We start from the raw sequence: 20,106 nt of genomic DNA on the forward strand, positions 1-20,106 counted from the left end.
CTATTTGTTACATCTTTACAAATGCAATCTAGCGTACGCTTCCATTCGGATACACTTAATCGCCATAGCGGCTTATCTCCAGAACAGGCAGCATCTCTCTGTTTTCAGGGTGCCTGCCATTAAAGCCTTCCTAGAGGGACTGAAACGAGTCATTCCTCCGAGAACACCACCAGCTCCAGTGTGGAACCTCAATGTGGTCCTCACTAGGCTGATGGGCCCACCTTTCGAGCCACTGCACTCCTGCGAGCTTCAGTTCCTCACGTGGAAAGTGGCATTCCTCATTGCTATTACATCGCTCAGACGTGTTAGTGAGCTGCAAGCGCTCACAGTCCAGGAGCCATTCATACAAATTCATTCAAACAGGGTAGTACTACGCACTAACCCCAAATTCCTTCCGAAGGTGGTGTCACAGTTTCATATCAACCAAACTATTGACCTGCCCGCATTCTTTCAAAACCCACAAACGGTAGCTGAAAGAATGCTTCATACATTAGACGTTAGGAGGGCGTTGATGTACTACATTGACAGAACACAACACTTTAGGAAAACACAACAACTTTTTGTTGCCTTCTCAGCACAGCACAAAGGCAACCCTATTTCCAAAGCAGGAATAGCCAGATGGATTGTTAAGTGCATTCAAATCTGTTATCAAAAAGCTGAACGTACTTTAACAATACCCCCAAGGGCGCACTCCACACGCAAGTTGGGGGCCTCCATGGCTTTCCTGGGCAACATTCCTTTGGAAGACATTTGTAGAGCAGCTACGTGGTCTACACCACACACATTTACCAAACATTACTGTGTAGATGTGCATTCCAAACAGCAAGCAGCTGTAGGACAGGCTGTTCTCAAGACACTCTTTCAGACTTCTGCAGCTGGCACGGGCAGCCGCCGTTAATGGAGGGACTGCTATGTATTCTATGCACTAGATATGAATTTAGCAGCCCACATGCCTCGAACTGAATATGCTACTTACCAGTATGCATCTGTTCTTGGCATGTAGGGCTGCTAACATTCATATCGCCCGCCCTCCTCCCCGGTGCCCATAGCAGCTGCAGATACTCTCTTGCATTCAATCATTAGCATGGACATCCTTTACACTATTTCACTCCATCTCTGCCACAATGGCTAAAAACAATCTGGGGATGGAGTCGATGCCCATGCGCACTGTAGTCCAGGGGAGGAGCCACCTATCTCGTGATACTTCGAAGACTCTTCCAGGACAACAATGTGCAATCATCCGGACCCAACACTAGGCGGCGATCTATGCACTAGATATGAATGTTAGCAGCCCTACATGCCAAGAACAGATGCATACTGGTAAGTAGCATATTCAATATAACATTTCATGAATTACATTCAGATCTCATTTTTCACTCTAAAAAAGGTCCTCCTAGATTATAAACCTTGTCCCTAGTTGCATGATTAATTAATACAGAATGAACGTATATCTGAGCATCAAGATAATAAAACATTAAGCATTCGCATTCAAATACTATTTCAGTAAGATTGACATGATGGGCAACCCTGTGCGTCAATATATGATTGAATATCATTTCAAGAGCTAAATATCATGTCTAAAGCTCATAACAACAACAAATGAACAATTATCTCCAAGCGTTGTAGAACCCTATGTACAGACATAACCATGTGTAATACTGGTTAATCGCATCTGGTCTAAATATATCGAATGCACATTATTAACAATCAATAACTTACTTTAAAAAGAGAAGCAAATCCCAAGTCTCTTAACAGTGCATAGAAGAACTTTAGATCAAGCGAACTAGTCAGGGGGAATTCCAATATGATCCTATACTCCCTCAATCGTTCACCTAATGGTAAAATAAAGATGTCAATTAAGGTCTGTAGTGAAACTCGAGAGTACCCAATTTCAAACCATCGTGTAGACCTAAATGGCTCACCTTTCTCATAAGAATTGCGGTTATAAGAATAGCAAAATAATCCAGGCAATTAGACAGAATGATCTGTGCACTTCCCAGACAGTCGTGCTTCAAATTATTGCAAAACATATGTCTGAAAGAAAATAAAGTGTAACACAAGATGTTATGTCTAACCACGTGTTTTTAGGGAGTGAGAAACTTTTCTAACTGGTTATAAAAATAAATGTCACTCACCAAGAAAATATTTAAATAGCGCCCACATGGGGGTAGAAGAATTTTAAAATACTCCGAAAAGGATATTCAGAGACGTGTTTAAGTGCTGATACAGACCGAAAATAAGCCGCTTCGTTCAGATTACGAGTAGCAAGACTCAGGATATGTGAGTCTAAAAATAAAAGGAAAACGAAGCAGCTAATATTATATCGTAAAAACACTAAAGTGAAGTTATATGAGGACTAACGGCAAAGCGCCATAATGTAGACTTCATATCGGAAGTCAATATCTAAAATGTCAACTCATTGAGATTGCGGCTGTTTATATAACGGAGGGACGCTCACACAGAAAGTAGCTGGTAGCGTTTCACAAAGATTCAAGATGGTAGCAACCGAAACACACCCGGCCTGAATCTTAAATATTCTACAGGTGTAAGACACGTGATCAAATACCTGTGTTTCTTAAAGATACAGCGGCTGAATAAAAGGGAACTTTCACGATCGTGACTTTCCAACTTTAAAGGAGCCACAACAAGCCCTACTTACAATCGCTATGATCCTCGTGATAACTCTCAAGATATTACATAGCAATAATGTAACTATTTAGGAATGATCTAGAATAGGACAATAACCTCCGAACAGAACAGCCTGGTTTAAATAGTAGTAAAGACTCAACCGTCATTAGAACTAGATATTATAACAATGCAAAGTGTAGTATATAGAAATACACTTCTAAAGGTGTTGTCTAACCACATATTAAGTATATATATCTAACAGAGATCAAAAAGACAATACGAAGATACAGTAATACTGTGATCCTCAATTATCAGTAAATTACATATTCACTATAAAATGCTGGCAGCATAATAATGATTTCATAGATTAAAAGGGGAATTTCATATACAGAAAAGGAACTACTGATAACAGTAGCAGATAGCTACATAGGGCAACAAAATAGGAAATCTTTTTGTACCTTCAAGTTTTTTGTATAGTGTGACCTAGACCCACTAGAGAAGCAGAGTTCTTTTCAAGTGTAATATATAAACAAATACATAGCGTGCCAGTGATGAGACAACATAATCAAACCTTAGAAACAATCTGAAGGTAAAGGAAAAAAATAAAAATCTGTTAAATAGCCTAGAATAAGATTACCAAGAGCTTGCTGTGGTGGTAAGTCTGTGATAAGCTCCTAAAAAATGTATTAAAAGGATTTTACAATCTCAAAAGCTACAATTAATGAAGTTGTGAGATTAAACATGCCTCCATGGAAGAGCTGAGTTTTAAGTTCTCTTGAAGGTGTGTGATATTAGACAAATTACCCCCCCCCCCCCCCCCAAATGGTGCAACAGAGTTCAGGCCCGCGGCCCACTTCCCAAAAGACTGTTTTAGAGATAAGATCTTTGATTTGTTAAAGGACGGTGTTTCCAGGTCATAAGAATCGGCACTTCATGGGGCTCAAAGATTGGCTTCCTGGCATGATTGGGAGAACATGGTGTACAACCCATGCCAACTGCATAGACTTCAAAAGGAAGCCAGCTTACCATGAACAGTACAGGGAAAATGTGGTTTTATCTTCTTACACCTGATATTATTTGAACAGTGGCATTTAGGGCTGATTTTTATGTAGACATGTGGGACTTTGCAATAGCTTCTGGCAGTTAGATGTCTTAGTCTGGTAACTAAAGCTTGCACACATTTTTTTACGTTATTAGCTAGGATGAGTGATTTTAGTCGCCATAAGAATCTAATGGGTTAGTGAGCTGCTTTAGCTAATACAGTGTCTATATGGGCAGGCATGAGTGTTAAAGCTTCACCATGAAAACAACCTCAAGTATTTAATGGTTTTCACAATGGTGGCTTTACAGTGTGGTGGATCTATTTATTAAGGGCACTGGATAGTGTGTAGATTGTGAAAGTTCTCTTTGAAGAATGGGGAGGGTCTTAGTAGGAAGTTAGTACGTTTTGTTTGTTGGGCGAAGTTATTGAGGAACAATTGAAACCATTTTATGCTGTAGATCCACATTCCCTGCTGTAGATCCACATTCCCTGCTCTAAGGTTTGTGTGGTGTGATTAACTGTATTGAAAACTTCTGACGTGAGTAGGGTGTGAAGCACATCTATCTGAAGCACAGTCTCTATGCTAAGTAGTCTGAATCCTAAATGGGGTTCCTCAAGGAGATTCTGGTCTTTTATGTAATGAGTTAATTGCTATCGAAATAGTTCACATTTTCTGGGCCTGCATCCTGTTTTTCTTTGAACAGTGATAATCACATTTCAAGAAACACTAATAGAGGAGTTTTCCATCTTTGTTAGGCATGGGAGATGGACTAATGTCTCTGACCAACTTGGTCGGGACGGAGTCTGAAAAAAGGTTAGTCTTATTCCTGGTAGGATCTTGGTCTGATCTACTTGTGTCCTCTCCTGAAAAGACCACACATCTGAGTATTTGCATGCTAAGGCAACTTGAGACTCACTTGTTCTTATTGTAGTCATTAATGCTGGGTGCCAACTGTGGAGGTTGGTGTGCTTCTAGACAATCTTTAGTCCAAAGCAGTTTTTTTTCCTGTTCCGTGTGCAACGTGGATCCGGTCTTTGCTACGGGCCTGTTTGGGGCCCTTTTTTTAGGTCTCGGCTAAGCGCGCGGAAGCGTGTTCTCGCCGAAGACCTTTTGTCGGCTTGTCTGCTTTCCAGGAGACAATCCTGGCTGCGCACATCTCCTTGGAGGCGATTTGAAACTGGCATGCGAACGTGCTCGCTGTGGCCAGCTGCTGTCGCGCATACACACACACACACGAGCGCCCATGCACGCACATATAGACACCCCCCCCCACACACACACACACACACACGAGTGCTCCGCCGTCGCACAGAGACACACACACAAGTTCACCAAGACCCCCCTAGCCCTTTTTAACTTACCGGGCTGATCTCTGGGGACTCCGCCGCTGCGGCTCTTGCCAGCTCCTTTCCCGGGGCTCCCTCTTGGTCAAGGGAGCCCCGCAACACTTGCGTAACCTCCTGCTGGCGGCCCCGGGGCTCTCCACCGCTCACAGGAGCCCCGGACCGCGATACGCATTTACTCCGCCTGCCTCCTCTTCCGGTCCGGACGCGGCCCCACCCCCGTCACAGGCGACATTGCCTGACTTACGGTGCGTGCGCCAATGGAGACAAGACTGCAGAAAGGTGTGTTTTGAAGGAAGTTCATGTTACCCTTATTTCCAGTCTTTTCATTGTCAAGTAATGTAGCGGTATTTGTTAAGGATAACATTTTAAAAGTGTGAATTTAGTTTCAATGGAGGCGGCATAAAGAATGTAGCTTTGTATTTTTCTTCATGCCCAGTACCAAACAATACACTTCCTGTATTCCAGTCTAGAGGCTAAGATTATTGTGTGTCCAAATGCAGTGTAGTCAAAGTTGTTTTTTTTGTAGAATTATAATTAGTTATTTGTGAAAGTCGAAGGATACAGGCTTTACATTGTTTTTTAAGCCATTATATTATGGTGAATGCTTAGCTGTAAAAGCATTTTTTGAAACAGCACGCAAATACCTTTTCCACAGCACCTCCCGATATAGAATTAAAAAACTGTACTCTGTGTGCCACACTTTCTGAGACGATATGTCCACAATCTGTAAGTTGTAGCAAACTTTTGTGATCAACCTACCAGACCATATTAAAAAAACATTTTCTGGTTTGAGAGGGTTTGGATGCCTAAGAAGGGACTATAAATTAGGGCCTGGACTTTGTAAATACAGCCACACATGACCCACACGCACAACCCACTCCCCCCCCCCCCCCCCCACACACACACACACATACACACACACAACCCACACCCACATACACACACAACCCACCACCCCCACCCCCACACACACACACACACAATGTACGTATGTTTGTATAGATCTGAAGAAAACCCACATGGTTGGCAACAAAGCATGAACAGGAGATTTGCACATTTGTGATATTACATTTTATATATTTACAATCACGTTACATTCCACACATTTACAATTTTATGCACAGGGAGGTCAAATAATTTACCCAGAATCATGATTTTATTTTTTTAATTAAAATTGGCACAACTGCCGCGGCACTTTATCTTCGGCAGCTGCGTGCCTTTGGTGCCTGGTGACATTCTTACCGAAAACGAACTCCCTTAGAGCCAGCCTTTTACTGGTAAGCATGGCACCTAATTTACAAAAGATATTTACAAAATCTTAAGCTATTGTCATTATAAATTATAATAACTTTTATTTAAGTATTAATTATTTAAAAAAATTAAGCCATTGTTATTTGTAATATCAATACATCTAAGTCACGTAAATACAACACAAATTGCAATAGAAATGCTATAGGTGTCACATTTGCGAAAGTTAAAAATATTGTCAATAACTCAAACTTTAATGCTGCGAGACCTATTGCATTGTAAATGCTTGTTCTTCATCATTGTCCCTTCTCTTGGTGAAACTGTGAGAATGCCTTCGGGCTTCAAGACTTGCATGTCGTGTGGGCGTCTTATGTCGGCAACGGACCCTCACCTCATTTGTATGTGGTGTTTAGGGGAGGATCACGGCACCACTGATTGTGAGGCATGCCAATAGTTGAAGCCGAATTTGCGGCGGTAACGCCGGATGAATCTACTCTTGGTGCATCTCTCCAGGTCGGCTTCCTGCCTTGGCAGATAGCTTCAGATAGGGTTGTGGTCATAGTCCTCGGCCATCTCAGATTTTGTGAGTGTCACTCCTTGGTGGATAATTGTCGCAGTTAGTCCCCGAGGGCTGGTGTCTGGCCTGCCGTAGGCGTGGGCTCTCCGCAGGTGATACAGCCTGCGCGTCATCTTATCCACCGTTTCCTGGTGATGGGGCGTCAAGAGTCCAGATGGAGACATACGCGGCGGCTTTGCAGGCCTCGCTGGCGTCTGCTCCTCCTTCCCCTCCTTGGGCGTCAGCGGATCCCTTGCCTTGCGCAGGGCCCTCCGTGGCGGCGGCTCCGGCCCGCAGCTCCGGCGGCTCGCATCCAGGCTTGGAGGATGTGGTGCTGTTGGGGTGCGGCCCCTCAGGGGTCCCTCCTTCAGACCACGGCGCCTCTGCAAACTCCTGTGGGATTCCCTGTGGTGTTGCGGAAGGTAGCCGGGGCTCATCCCTGAGCCCCGCTCGGCGAAAGCCTCGTCCACGGCTGAGCAGACGCCGCGCCAGCTGCTCTAGGCGGTGGCACAGGGGTCATGACCTCTCCTCGTCCCGCTCTGGGTCAGGACCCCTCGTCCCCCTCCGGTCCCCTCTTGTCACCCGACGCAGACGGCTACCTCGAGGTTGAATTGTCCCTGGCGCCGCCGCATGGGTGGCCGGGCCACCTCCGCCACATTCTGGGACGAGGATAGGAGGGCTTAGTGTCACTCCCTTGGTCCTTCTCGTTCCTCCAAGCAGGAGGTTGAGTCGGCGTTGATGGCGCTCTGAACCTGAAGCGAGAGCGTTACAGAGTGGGATTAGGCCGATTTAGAGACAGTTTGCGGAGGATTATTGACCACAAACTTCCAAGCGTTTATTTTGTCCATACGGACGGCCTGACAACTCTGCCTCTTACATATGATGGATTACATATTTTTCCGTGATTAAGCTCGGCTGAGGCTGAAGATTTCTATGCAGACGCCGAGACCGACTTTAGGGCAAGGTTTCCTTTGGCCTACAGTTCTGAAGAGCCCCAGATTGAATGGGCTGAAACGTGTCTACCAGATATAAAAAGAAACCCTTAACTATCTGAACTTGAGCGTGAAAAGAAATAATTGCAACACACCTGTCTATAGTGCAAAAGGGTGGAATGATATATACCCTGAGAGGTGTTGACACAAGGGTTATCTTGATTAATGTGAACTGCGAATCACATTTTTTGTTCTCCAAAGGTTGTTTCGCAGCACTACTAATATTCAGGCCCTAATTATTCTGTTTTGTCTTCAGATATATTGTGTATATATATATAAACATGTGGAGACAATTAAACACGGCGTTTCCAGGCCGTGGGGGCGACGCACCGCCTTTGAAAGAACTGAGTCTGCATGAGGGGAAACTGGTGCCCTTCATGATCGGTGGAGCAGGTAACTCAAATTAAACAGGCAGAGTCCCATTCGGGGCTCAATGGAGGGCTTTAAGGATTGGTCCCTGGAAAGACAACACGAGCTCCCGACCCACTGGAGGGTTAAATGTGCAAAGATTGTACTGCAGGTCCCAGCATGCACCTTTTGGATTGAACTAATTGCTGATTGGCACACCGGAGGCCAAAGACATTTAAATAGCGTGCAGGGGACAGTGCAGCTGCATGAAGGTGAAGGCTGCTCGTGTTTTGGCCTCTGAAGAAAGGGAAAGGATTCCCTGAAACGCGTCAGGCCGGGGGACACAAAAACAGAATGAGAAGCTGCCTGTTTTTGAAATAAAGGGTTGTTATCCTACCTGCTACAGAGTGCGGCCTCGTATCTGGGGAAAACATGTGGAGACAAAATATATATATATTTTTTTTTTGTGTATGTCCTGGTCAATAAATGTGTATTGTTTGTGTTTAAAAACATGTGTATATATCATACTACTATTATAAAGAGAGAACTTTGAACCTTTGAGGCGGGTAAACTCGGGAACCACAGCGCCAATCCAAACACCCGATACATCGTAATTGTCAGGGTCTGCAGATGGACATGGGCTATATAAAAAAAAATGAAATAAAGGTTCTTTAAAATATTTACGATTGGAAAAAAAGTAGTCCCTTGGAAGTAGCGCCGGCCGCGACGTGCTGACATCAGGAGCGTGGGGAGGAGCGGCGGGGAGGAGCGGCGGCTGAGGTAGGTGAAGCTGCCCGTGTGCGGCTCATTGGGGGCCCTGAAAGTGGCAGGTGCGCTCCGGGGGACCCACGGACAACGTCGGGGCGGGCGGGAGCCCAGAAGCCCGATTGCTCCCGGATAACGTCGGGGCAGGCTGCTAGTATATATGTATTTATAAATAAAAAAAAAATCGGATCTACAACCTAGTGTGTGTGTGTGCTCTTGAATAGATATTCGGTTGGTTTGAGATTGACTTTTTTTCTGATGGACTAATGAATGTTTCCATCAGATAGAAATAATAATTACTGTATCTATTCCACTGCATTGTTTGTGTCCTGCTCGGCCCTCTGGGCAGGCGAAAGCCTCGTCCGCGGCTGAGCTGACGCGAGGCCAGAGCCTGCTGCTCCGGGCAGCGCCACAGGGGTCGGTGACCTCTCCTTGTCCCGCTCTGGTTCAGGACCCCTCGTCCCTCCAGGTCCCCCTCGTCCCTCCAGGTCCCTCTCGTCCCTCCCCGCAGGCTGCTGCCTAGTCAGAGGGCGAGTCAGGTTGAATCGTCCCTGGTGCCGCCGGGCCACCTCCGCCACATTCTGGGACGAGGCTGGGGGAGGGCTTAGTGTTACACCCTCAGTCCTTCTCGATGCTCCACGCAGGCGGTTGTCTGGGCCAGAGGTCGAGTCCGTGTCGTTCCGGCGCCGCCCCTTGGCCACTTCAGCTCTGGCTCCACTCTGGTCCCCAGTGCGGTGTGACTTGGAGGAGCCCCTATCTGGCGTCTCCCTCGGCGCCGGATGGTGTTGACGTCCTGCCTCAGACGGCAGACTTTACAGCTCCACACTGAGGTCGTGCAACGGATTAGTTTTCGGACGCTCCCTCTTCTCCAGAGGTTGGCAGCATATTGGTGTCGTCCTCCCCGGAGACTGGCCGCTGTGTGGCTTCTTTTTCACCGGCGTTGTTGAAGGGTGGCTCCCCGCCATTTATGGGGCCGAGGTGTTCGTCGGAGGAGCGGTAAGTCCCCCATTCTTCGGTTCCTTCTGACTTCCAGGTTTGGTCTTTGCCCGACCCGCTTGGCTTCTGGGACGGCTGCCTTAGTTTACAGTCATCGCCCAAGGAGGAGCTGCTTTTTCCACTGCATCCCCTACAGAGGTGGGTACGTCCTTCGCTCTCACACAGTGTCCACGGCTGTGGGCATTCTGCACATTGGTAACCCAATTGCTCATTTCCCTGCGGACCATATCTTGGAGGTTCTCCACCAGGGCTTTCGTGGGAGGGAGATCTTGCTTCCCTTTGAGGTTTCGCACCTTTCTTCCCTGACGGGGGCTTGGAGGTGTCCTACCTCAGGGTTTCCGGTGCCTCTGCACCGGCACCTTCCAGCGCAGAGTGACCCGGTGTGTCTTTCCCTCTAGTCCACTTTTGTGGACTGCTTTTCCCTCCCTGCTGCCACTGTTGACTCCGCCGTCCCAGGAGGCCTGCTGGCTGGACTCTTGGGGGTGCAACATGTTCGCCCTCGACCGGCACCGCCCTGCGGGCCCTAAACACCTTGTGTGTATTGGCTAGGGCCTCCTCTTGTTTGTGGGACTCTTCCGAGTCTCTGGGATCCGCAAATTCCCAAGAGACTGTTCAGGTGGACTTACGGCATCATGCGTTGGATGGCTGGGAGCTAGCAGCGTTTATTCTCTGCTCTGTCCTCTGGACATCTCGTAGGTGCTGGGCCGGGCCATGGATTCCTCTGTCGCCATGCTTGGCTTCGGGACAGCTTGTTCCCTGAAAATATTCGGGAGCGGCTCCTCAATCTTCCGTTTGATGGCAGCCAGTTCCATGCCCCGGCTGACTCTGCCATCCAAAGGTTCCTTTGCAGGGCTTCCTCCTCAGCGACTGCTGAGTTGAGCTGGTTCTGGCCATTCTTGGGGCCGGTTGCCCTTGCAGTAGATTGTGTTTTCTGGCCATGGAGTTCTCCTTTCAGGGACTTTGGCAATGTTGGCTGCCGGACGGCCTGTGTGTATTTTTGCTGGAGTTGTTACACAGACTTGGCCCTGAGATTAGGCCTTCTGTTTTTCTTTGGGCTGCTGTCGAGCCTTCTGCGGAGGGTGTTTTCCCCCGTGAATCTTGATTTTTCCTCTGCTGCAGAAGTTCTTTTCATGTCTTGGGATTTACCATACCCTATGTGGGGTAGTGGTAGCTGTTATATAGCTAAACTCTGCTGGGGAGTGCTGGTCGCCTTTGGGTGCCTGTTCCCCATGGCGTTTCTGTATGTTGCTATTGCTTCTTGAGGTTGTGTGTGTGTGGCCCCTTGTAGTGGTGTCTCTGGGTATTTCCTCTCCTTTCTGCTCTTGTTGCGAGAGCTGAGATGCTTCTGTGTTCTGGCGGATTATGGCTATAGGTGCCATTTGGGCTGGCCTGTTGCCTTCCCTCTGGGTGGGCTGCCTTATTGCCCTTGGGGCCTCTAGGCTTCTTCCTCTGCCTGTCCTGGCATTGGCTGGAAGCTCTGTTGCCTTGGGGGTGGAGTGGGATGCATCTGCCTCTCCAGCCTTGCCCTTGGTTCCTCTGTGAGTGCACGGGACTCTTCAGTCTTCCTTCTTCCTCCTACATCCCTCTTGGGGTTGCTCGTGTTTGACTTGTGGGGGTCCTCTTGCCTGGAAGGGATGAGGTTACTTCCCTGGTCCGCAGATCTGGGACCCTCTGTCCTATCCAGATTGGTCCTTCAAACTATCTCCTCACTAGTGCTGCAGAGATTGAGTAACCCTGGAGTTTTTGGAATGGAGGGAGAGGTGGAGGAGGACACATGAAACATAGCTTGATCACTTCGGCTAAAACCCGTAGTGTAGGAACTGCTAAGCACTATCAAAGAAACAAAAACCTGAACAAAGTTAAGCTCTTGTAGTAAATTGTTGACCAAAGTAGGTATGACTAATCAAAGAGTAGCAAATGTCTTTCCATTGAGAGAGGTGTTTAAAGTAATTGGTTATCTGAACGTGTGTTCATAGATTAAAGTACCTTTTTTATTTTACAGGTGTCACACTTGTAACACCACGGACCGTAATGCCATCTGTGTAAATTGCATTAAGAAGTGTCATCAAGGACATGATGTAGAGTTTATTCGACATGATAGGTATGTGAAATAAGACATCTGTAAAAAGAAAAAAAAAATGTTCTGTTGGGAGAGGAGTTGTGCTAGGATAAGACACTGATCTATCTTTTTCAATTATAGGTTCTTCTGTGACTGTGGTGCTGGAACGTTATCCAATCCTTGTACATTGGCAGGAGAGCCAACCCACGATACAGATACATTATATGACTCTGCTCCACCTATAGAATCTAATACATTGCAGCACAACTGATCTGTTCAAGGGATTTATCCTGCCGTTGTGTCAGAACTGAACTATTTTTGGGAAGAAAGCGAACTGTGCCCATTTCTGCAGAAGACTGTTTGGAAACATGGATGTACATATTAACACACAGTTGACATGCTGGAGATTTGCCTTACAAAAAGTGAAGGGCGATATGACTCAGGACAAAAAAAAAAAGAGTTGGGCATTTCAGCATTACTGTGTAGACTTTTGGAAGTGAAGAAAACGCTGCAGTTTTTGTACATATGCCGACTTCATAAAGTTGGAAGCATTGAAATGCAGTTAGTTTTGCAGTAGTACTCTCCTGTAGATAAGCAGCATTCTTTCCTGCTGCCTTTATGGAACATGAGTACAAATTGCTTTTGTAACATGGAAAAAAAATGTGAGCTAGCACTTCTACATTTTTTTAAAACATGTATTCAGATTGCAAAATATGATTTTAATGCACATGTAGTTTTTTTTCCTCAAAGCAAACTTCTTATTGTACTTGAATGTGTCTCCCTGTTCTGTTTAGCACCCCCTGCTGTACTCATGTCCCAGTATATATGTTCTTTCTATGAAAGAGAAACACTAATCTTAATTATATCCAGCAATATTTCTGGCATCCTTCTGAAACGGTGTCCTTGGCTCCGCATCCCTATAGTTAGATTGCCCTAGAAAAATAAGAATGTTTTATTGAGACTTCCTTGGAGGAATGCACTTGTGTAAGACACAGTATTTTAAGCTGCAGGAACCACTAGTGGTATTCTTGTGCAGGGTGTGTTTTACTATTTTAAGTACACTGTAGAAGGTCTCCTCAAAACACTCGAGTATTACTGTTCATAATTTTATTTGAACAGTCTTGGACATTGTAAAATTCATGTAAACTGCTGGAAGTTACAAATAATTATTTCCTGCTATAATGAAGCTGAGACAAAGTATGTATACAGCCTTATACAGTTTCTTAGCTTATTTTTTCATTTGTGTATTGGTGACAGTGGGTAATTAAACAGCCTGAAAGTGTATGCATGTATCATAACATCTAGACTTAATATATTGTGAAGTATTCAATAACCATTATGTAGAGGGGGTAGGTATGAATTAAAGGGTTTAATTTCCTAGGAAAGAAAATGAAAATGGTCATTTTTAAAAAATAAACTTTATTAGATCATATAACATTGTGTGGAACCCAGCCTTCTCTGGAATGAAGACCATCTAGGTTTTTGGCCATTCACAGCTCATTGATGATCTTCTTCAACTTTTCCACAGACACTGAACCCTCTGCTGCCAAGCATATTGCCCTGTAAAGACACAAAATAAAAAAATTTATTTAATTCCATATAAAAGGGTGTGAACATTGTTATTAGTTAAGTGGGCACTGCAATATTCACCAGGTTGTAGACTCAGCCCTACTTTTACAAATGCAGAAATAATCAAGACTTATTGGGCTGTGCATTTAGAGTTGGATAAATCACTTACCTCACCTGTACAAGTATTTAGCAACAACCATCAGATGTACATTTCAAAGTACCTGTTTTACCTATTAATTCCGCACTTTTTTGATTAATAACAAAATAAGCCTATCATGCCAATAGTCACACTGCCTCGGGTGCCCAATGATAGCAAATGTGTGCATGACGTAATCTCTCCCCCCCCCCCCCCCCCCCCAGCAGTAAACGTGAGATGTTTGGTGGTTTAAATATAATTGTCCACTCATCTTGCAGAAAGTCATTCTTTAAACAAAAGGCATGTGTTGAGCGCACAGAGTACAGACCTCAGCTCTGGCAATGAGGTACCAGTTTTCCCAAACAAAACTGGACTGCAATGAAGTGACTACAAAGTAAGACAATTCTAGTATACTTTACGGTGAAAATACACAGGAAACCCTCAAGCCTGAGTGTGCAAAACAAAGCCAGTATAAGACTAACGAAATGGGTTAAAGAATAACTAGATCTGGATATCCAATCAGCCACCCACATGGATAAATACATTCACACATTTATGCTCAATAACATTGAACCTGCAGTAGTGGTTTATTTCGTGGCTCCACAGCTAACCTTCCTGCTCCTTGATGGCAAGAGTTCTATTGAGAATCATTATACATTGCTACAGAAGGCTTCTCGAAAATAGTTCTTCATAACCATCCACATAAGTGAACAACCAAAACAAAATGCGGGCTATGAGTCATGGTTACTAGATCTGCCTGCAACTACAGATTTTCCTCCAATTGTACAAACGTGTGTGAAAAGCTGATCTTCCTGCATCTACAACTGTTCAGAGTTTTTTTCCCCATGCAATTTATCTTAAAAAATAATGACTTGAAACTGTAATTAGACCTGGAATCAAAGGTAAATAATGTATGCACAGATAACTCACAAGATTGCAAATTAATCTCACGGTCATCTTCCCCTACTCTCGACCCCCCCTCCTTAAGGGGAGAAGAAAAATAAAGCAGGAAATTCACAGTGGAAGCAAGAAACGTTGTGCAGGCTGACTGATTTGAACAGGCCATAGTAAATGCGGATTACGTCCATCCAATTTAGGGCATAATTGGGTGTCAAACACGTCAGTGGGGCTGCTACGTTTGTGAAAGACATTTTTATTCTAAAGCAACGTTTTGACATCTTTACACGACCATGTCAGTTCGTTCGAGAAGCCTCAACTTTAAGAGCATCTGCAGGCTGCCACTGCTACACTTTGTTTGTTCCAGATCATGTGGTCAGAACACACATCAAGGACCGTCATCACCTGGAATTCATATGTGGAAGCAAGCTCTAGAGTTTAATGAAGAACAGTCAGTAGCCTATAAGAGTGACACGTCATGTAAATATTTTTGTATGTTTTGTTAATGTTTTACAACTGGTTTGTATTTAATGAACATTGGTAACAATAAAACAGTTAGGGTTTAGACCACCGTATAAGGAATAATTACCTAAACATTCTTAGGGAAACTGTGATATTCTCAAATTCTCTTGCTTTCTTGTGCCCTTTCTGAATTATGTCCTCGGGAATGTTGGCCAGTCTTGCAGCATTAAAACCGTAGCTTTTAGGGCAGGCACCTCCAATGAACTTGTACAGAAAAGTGATTGTTTCCTGGCTTGGATCTTCACATTCGTTTTCTACCATGCACGCCTTTAGGGGGAAGAAAAAAAAAGAGGAAACAAAATTAGATGTGAAAGTACAAATGGTACAGATTACTTGGTAGGGCATGTTCCGTCAGCCCACTCCAAATCTGACAATATTACATTTAGTATAGTTAGTGAAGCTTGGTGTCCGCCATGATAACATGTAACAAAAAAATGTAGAACGGCTTCTTCAGGCTAGATGCTTAATGACTGCTGCTCGCTCACTGGGATGTGTTAACAGATTATCAATGCAAAACCATAGGTGATCACAAGAGTCATGCACACCTATACAACTGGTCCTGCTTGCAACAAAGAACCAACTTCCAGGATATCATTTACCCCTCCCATGCTCGTGACGGAACCGCTCCGTCACAAGCCTCGGGTGGGCTGTGCTGGTGACGGAGCGGTTCCGTCACAGCCCGCTCGGTGCCGCGGCGCGTTCTATTGAGCAGGCGGAGCCGTGACGGAACCGCTCTGTCACAAGCCCAGCCAACCCGAGGCTCGTGACGGCATGTGAGCGCCACGCAGCCCCCCTAGCGCTGCGGCGGAATTGCCGCCGCAGCGAAGGGTTTAAAATACTTGAGTCCTAGGATAGCTTAGCTGGCAAGCCATTCCTCTATTTTTTTAGCACGAATATGAAGAGTGGCACAGATTTACTGATTCGGTGAAGTTATTGGGACCACCTACCCAAGGTCAATGCGGTTTCCTACAGATCAAGGCTTAGGATGACAATAGGAAACTGGCCTCAATGGGGCTACTTTATCAACAAGTTGCGGGCTCGAAGGAGCTAGATTGTTTGCAGGCAGAGATGTTAATAAAATAGATATCCTAACAACAAAAGAACCGGGGGTCTATAACGGAGCTTCAAGTACTCCGAGCTGCTGCAAAACTCCTACATAAGTGAGTTAGGCGCTAATAGAGCTACATAAGTCTCTATTTCAGAATGTGTGCCAGGACAAACCTGTCGAAGGACCTACTGATATTGTTGGTAAGACCCGTACAGAGATGTGTTGGATTCCCATCAAATAGGTATGTAGATCAAGTGTTCTCATTTGGTCATCCAAAAATGGGGTGGTATGTCTCTTGATCAATGAGACCCATCCATCGCCCTTACTCAATTGGGTCGCACCATCAATTGCTAAGGTACCCATGAACAAATGATAAAGATGGGATCGAGTGCAGTGCAAAAATCAAAAGATGTGTGAGTTAAAAACAAGGGGTAAAAGGATCAATAGGCGAAAAACTCTAATGTAATTTGTCCTTTCCCTCAAACAAACAAGAACAATGCAGAGGAAGCAGTCTAAACATATAACTGCATTTACAAGGCCAACATGTTTCAGCCGGTAGGGACAAGATCCCATGGCTTTCTTCAGGGCCAGAGTTCTAAGCATTAGCTACTGCATACATAAAGTGAACGTAACGACAATCTGTAAAGGATATACATAAAATAGTCCAAAATCGTGTTCCTCTGTACCAAACGGTGTCTCTTACATCTGAATAGTACAGGGAGTGTACCTCACCTCTCCTGGAACCCAGCTCAGGAAAAAGGAGGCCCCGCTCTGTCCGGCGTTGTCTCATCGCAGGACCCGAGCTTGGTGGAAGGCCAATAGATATGCAATAGGAAGTGTGTTGAAACACCCATTTTGTTTTATTAATCACTGGCACCATTTAACAAATCTGAACTATCCTTTTAGAAAAAAGAAACTCACTGGAATAGTTGCCTTCTGTTTGAGAAAAAAATAGTTAACCGAATTACCCCAAAAATGGCATGAAGGTAGAACTTTACTCAAGGAAGTGCTATTACTTGGTTGTGAGTAAATTTGTTTAGCAGTTTCGGACACTTATTTTGTGACAATAAAAATGTTAAGAAATATCTGGACACAAATCGCCATCAAACTCTGGTTTAAGGTCTGTTTGTAGACTTTCAAATAAAAAATGAAAGACCCCCCCCCCCCCCCCCTTTGACATGGACCCTTTCTCTCTACTCCACCAAAATCAGTCAAAATATCCATTTGTACGCACCCCCCCCCCCCCATAACAACTTTTAAGGGGGGTTAATGGACCCAAAAGATCTTATTACCGGTTAATATTAACGAGCTTGAGCTTTCCAACAGCTGGAAGTTCCACCTCAAGGTGTGTGTCCCATCGCAACAGTTGGCACCTCCAGCCTTTTGTAAGGAGCAGGTGACTTGATAATTTGGGGTTTGCTGTGGCTACTGTCATTCAGCCTTGAGTAATGGCAGACAAGACAGAGCAATAAAATGCGGGATCATTTGGTGAAGAGGAAACGTGCTGGGGAGACAGTGGCACCGGGGACAAATGTCAAGGATGCCATCCTTTGAGAGTTCTTCAGCCATCTCTTAAGTGGGAAGAAGCTGAAAGCCAGGTCACCGCCAAGCTTTGCAACTGGAAGCTGAGCACAAAGCCTGACTCTACTCCTTCAGCACTTAGTCAGAACTAAAATAGAATCCGGACCTCAAAGTCATCTTACTATATCATATGAAGTGCAAGGTCAACTTATGGTGTAGAGAACAAAACTCAAAAATATTAACACAAGAGATAAACATCGGCAGGAAAAGAAAAAAGCCATATCATAAAAACTAGGGGTCTGATTACCAGAAGTTCTAATTAATTACAGTTTTGAGAATCAATACCCATAAAATAAGCATTTTCTTTTGAGAGCCACCAACAAAAATCAATTAAAGACCTTATTGCTATTTTGTGTTCAGGGCTACATGTGTGTGGTGGGTGCATAACCTGGCCATCGGCCAGACCGTACATCTAGTCCCCGCTGTGCACAGCCAAAAGACACAAGCATAAAGGGCACCAAAAGGCAGTCACCGTGGAAGGGAATAATTTAAAGATGTGGTACATCAAAGCAACTGGTTTATTATTAAAAAATGGCAGTTTAAATGAAGTTATGGTTGTGCTTGGTTAAAACACCTTAACATTCTGAAGAAAAGGTCTAGAGACTCCTGAGGTGGAAAGCCGGAAGCTTAATTTTAAACGCACCAGTCTTGTTGCACATTTTGCACTTATTTTTAAATTTTTGTTAATACATTTCAGCCTGTCTGTTGGGGAAACTCGCTCACCGTAACTCAGCCGATTTAGGCGCTGGGAGGTGAGGAGATATCACGGTCCCAGAGACTGCCGGAGGAGCGAGCAACCTTCTTGGGGGAATTGAAGGGTAGCCGGCTAGTTTCCCCACATCTGATGCCATAAATGCTGGCGCCAATGCGCACACTCAGCACTATAGACTCCTGAGGCGGAAAGCCAGGAGCTTAATTTTAGCGCACCAGTCTTGTTGCACATTTTGCACTTATTTTAAAATTGTTAATAAATTTAAGCATGTCTGTTGGGGAAACGGTACTCACTGTAACGCGGCTGATTTAGGCGCTGGTAGGTGAGGAGAGATCGTGGTCCCAGAGACTGCCGGTGGAGCAAGCAGCCATCTTGGGGGAATTGAAGGGTAGCGGGCTAGTTTCTGACACCATATATGCTGGCACGCGCAGCATATGCGCCCACCACCTGCACGCCAAGGCAAGCCTGTCTGCGCCCAACTAATGCCCAGAGATTCTGTCCAAAATGAGGTAAATACATCAAATTTGACCCGCATATCATACACTGCTAAATCCCTACTTAAGATTAGAACACACAAACAAACTAAGCGCTGAGCCTACATATGCTGCCCTTGGAAGTTTCCAAGTATACAGGAGGGTTCAGTAGCTTGTAGGCATTGTCTATTTCAAAGAGATCAGACCATGGTTAGCCTACTGAATTGATGGATCGAGATACAGTCAGTTTAAACAGTATACTATGCAACGTAAGAACAGCATAGAATTGGGAATCTTTAAGATCATCTTATCACCTACTGATAGTTGGAACAGGGCACTACTATATCGTCATCCAGGATCTAGAATCAATTTCACGGATCAACAATTTCACGGATCAACTGATAGAACAAATAGCCATGCATGTGCTCGCTTCAAATAAAATTCCTTTTGTTTGGAGATTTTAACTTTCATGGTGAAGATCATATCAACCCTGATGTCAACCTAGACTTAATTGGACTTACTCAAAGAGTTAAAGGCCCAACACATCTGGCTGGCCACTCGTTCGACTTAATCTTCTCTAATATTGATCATCTGATTTGTAACCCTCCGGACCCCCTTACATGGACAGACCACTCCATGATCATGTTTTCCATTCAACTGACGTGCCCGAAAAGCTTAGATATAAATGTAGTACGAAAGAAAGAGGCGAGCTGATCATGGCAGAATCTTTCTTTTGAAGCCTTTAACGAGGCCTTTTGTTTGAAATCACCAGAGAATGACATGGAAGCATCCAAGATGTTGGAAGTTTTCAATTCTGTCTTTGTGACAGCATTGGACTCTGATTCCACACAAAAAATTATGGTTCTTTTCAACCGCGGCCGTTAGCCCTTTGGTATACCCTGGAGTTAAAGACTGAAAAATCCAAATGTAAGAGATTAGAGAGACTCTGGTGATCTAGAGAGGACGCTCAAAATAGACTACGGTACAAACAGTCTGTCAAGTTATCTGAATTTAAAAACAGCCAGACGTTTTATTATAAACAAAATTGAACACGCCAGCAATTCCTCAAAAGCCCTTTTTAACATAGTAAGGGATTTTGTATCCCCACAAGTCTGTAGACAGTCCCCAGTGGAATCTCAAGGGTTCTGCAATTCTTTAGCAATCTTTTTTCAAGAAAAAAATCTAAC

The 20,106-nt window shown here is 44.7% G+C and overlaps 2 protein-coding genes across 3 annotated transcripts in view; one reads left to right on the plus strand and one right to left on the minus strand.

Moving 5' to 3' along the window:
* Nucleotides 1-13,411, plus strand: part of FBXO11 (F-box protein 11) — a 501,351-nt gene extending 487,940 nt beyond the window's left edge. For both annotated transcript variants that reach the window (XM_078649648.1, XM_078649649.1), the window contains exons 22-23: nucleotides 11,925-12,023; nucleotides 12,123-13,411. In XM_078649648.1, the coding sequence (XP_078505774.1) occupies nucleotides 11,925-12,023; nucleotides 12,123-12,252 (229 nt within the window). In that variant the 3' untranslated portion in view covers nucleotides 12,253-13,411. The remainder of the gene's footprint in view (nucleotides 1-11,924; nucleotides 12,024-12,122) is intronic.
* MSH6 (mutS homolog 6) overlaps nucleotides 13,381-20,106 on the minus strand; it is a 129,797-nt gene continuing 123,071 nt past the window's right edge. The window contains exons 9-10 of the mRNA XM_078649647.1: nucleotides 15,173-15,372; nucleotides 13,381-13,541 (exon numbers count right to left, since the gene is read on the minus strand). Coding sequence (XP_078505773.1) covers nucleotides 13,472-13,541; nucleotides 15,173-15,372 — 270 coding nt within the window. The 3' untranslated portion in view covers nucleotides 13,381-13,471. The remainder of the gene's footprint in view (nucleotides 13,542-15,172; nucleotides 15,373-20,106) is intronic.

Source organism: Lissotriton helveticus, chromosome 6, assembly GCF_964261635.1.
Source record: "Lissotriton helveticus chromosome 6, aLisHel1.1, whole genome shotgun sequence".
Lineage (NCBI taxonomy): Eukaryota > Metazoa > Chordata > Amphibia > Caudata > Salamandridae > Lissotriton > Lissotriton helveticus.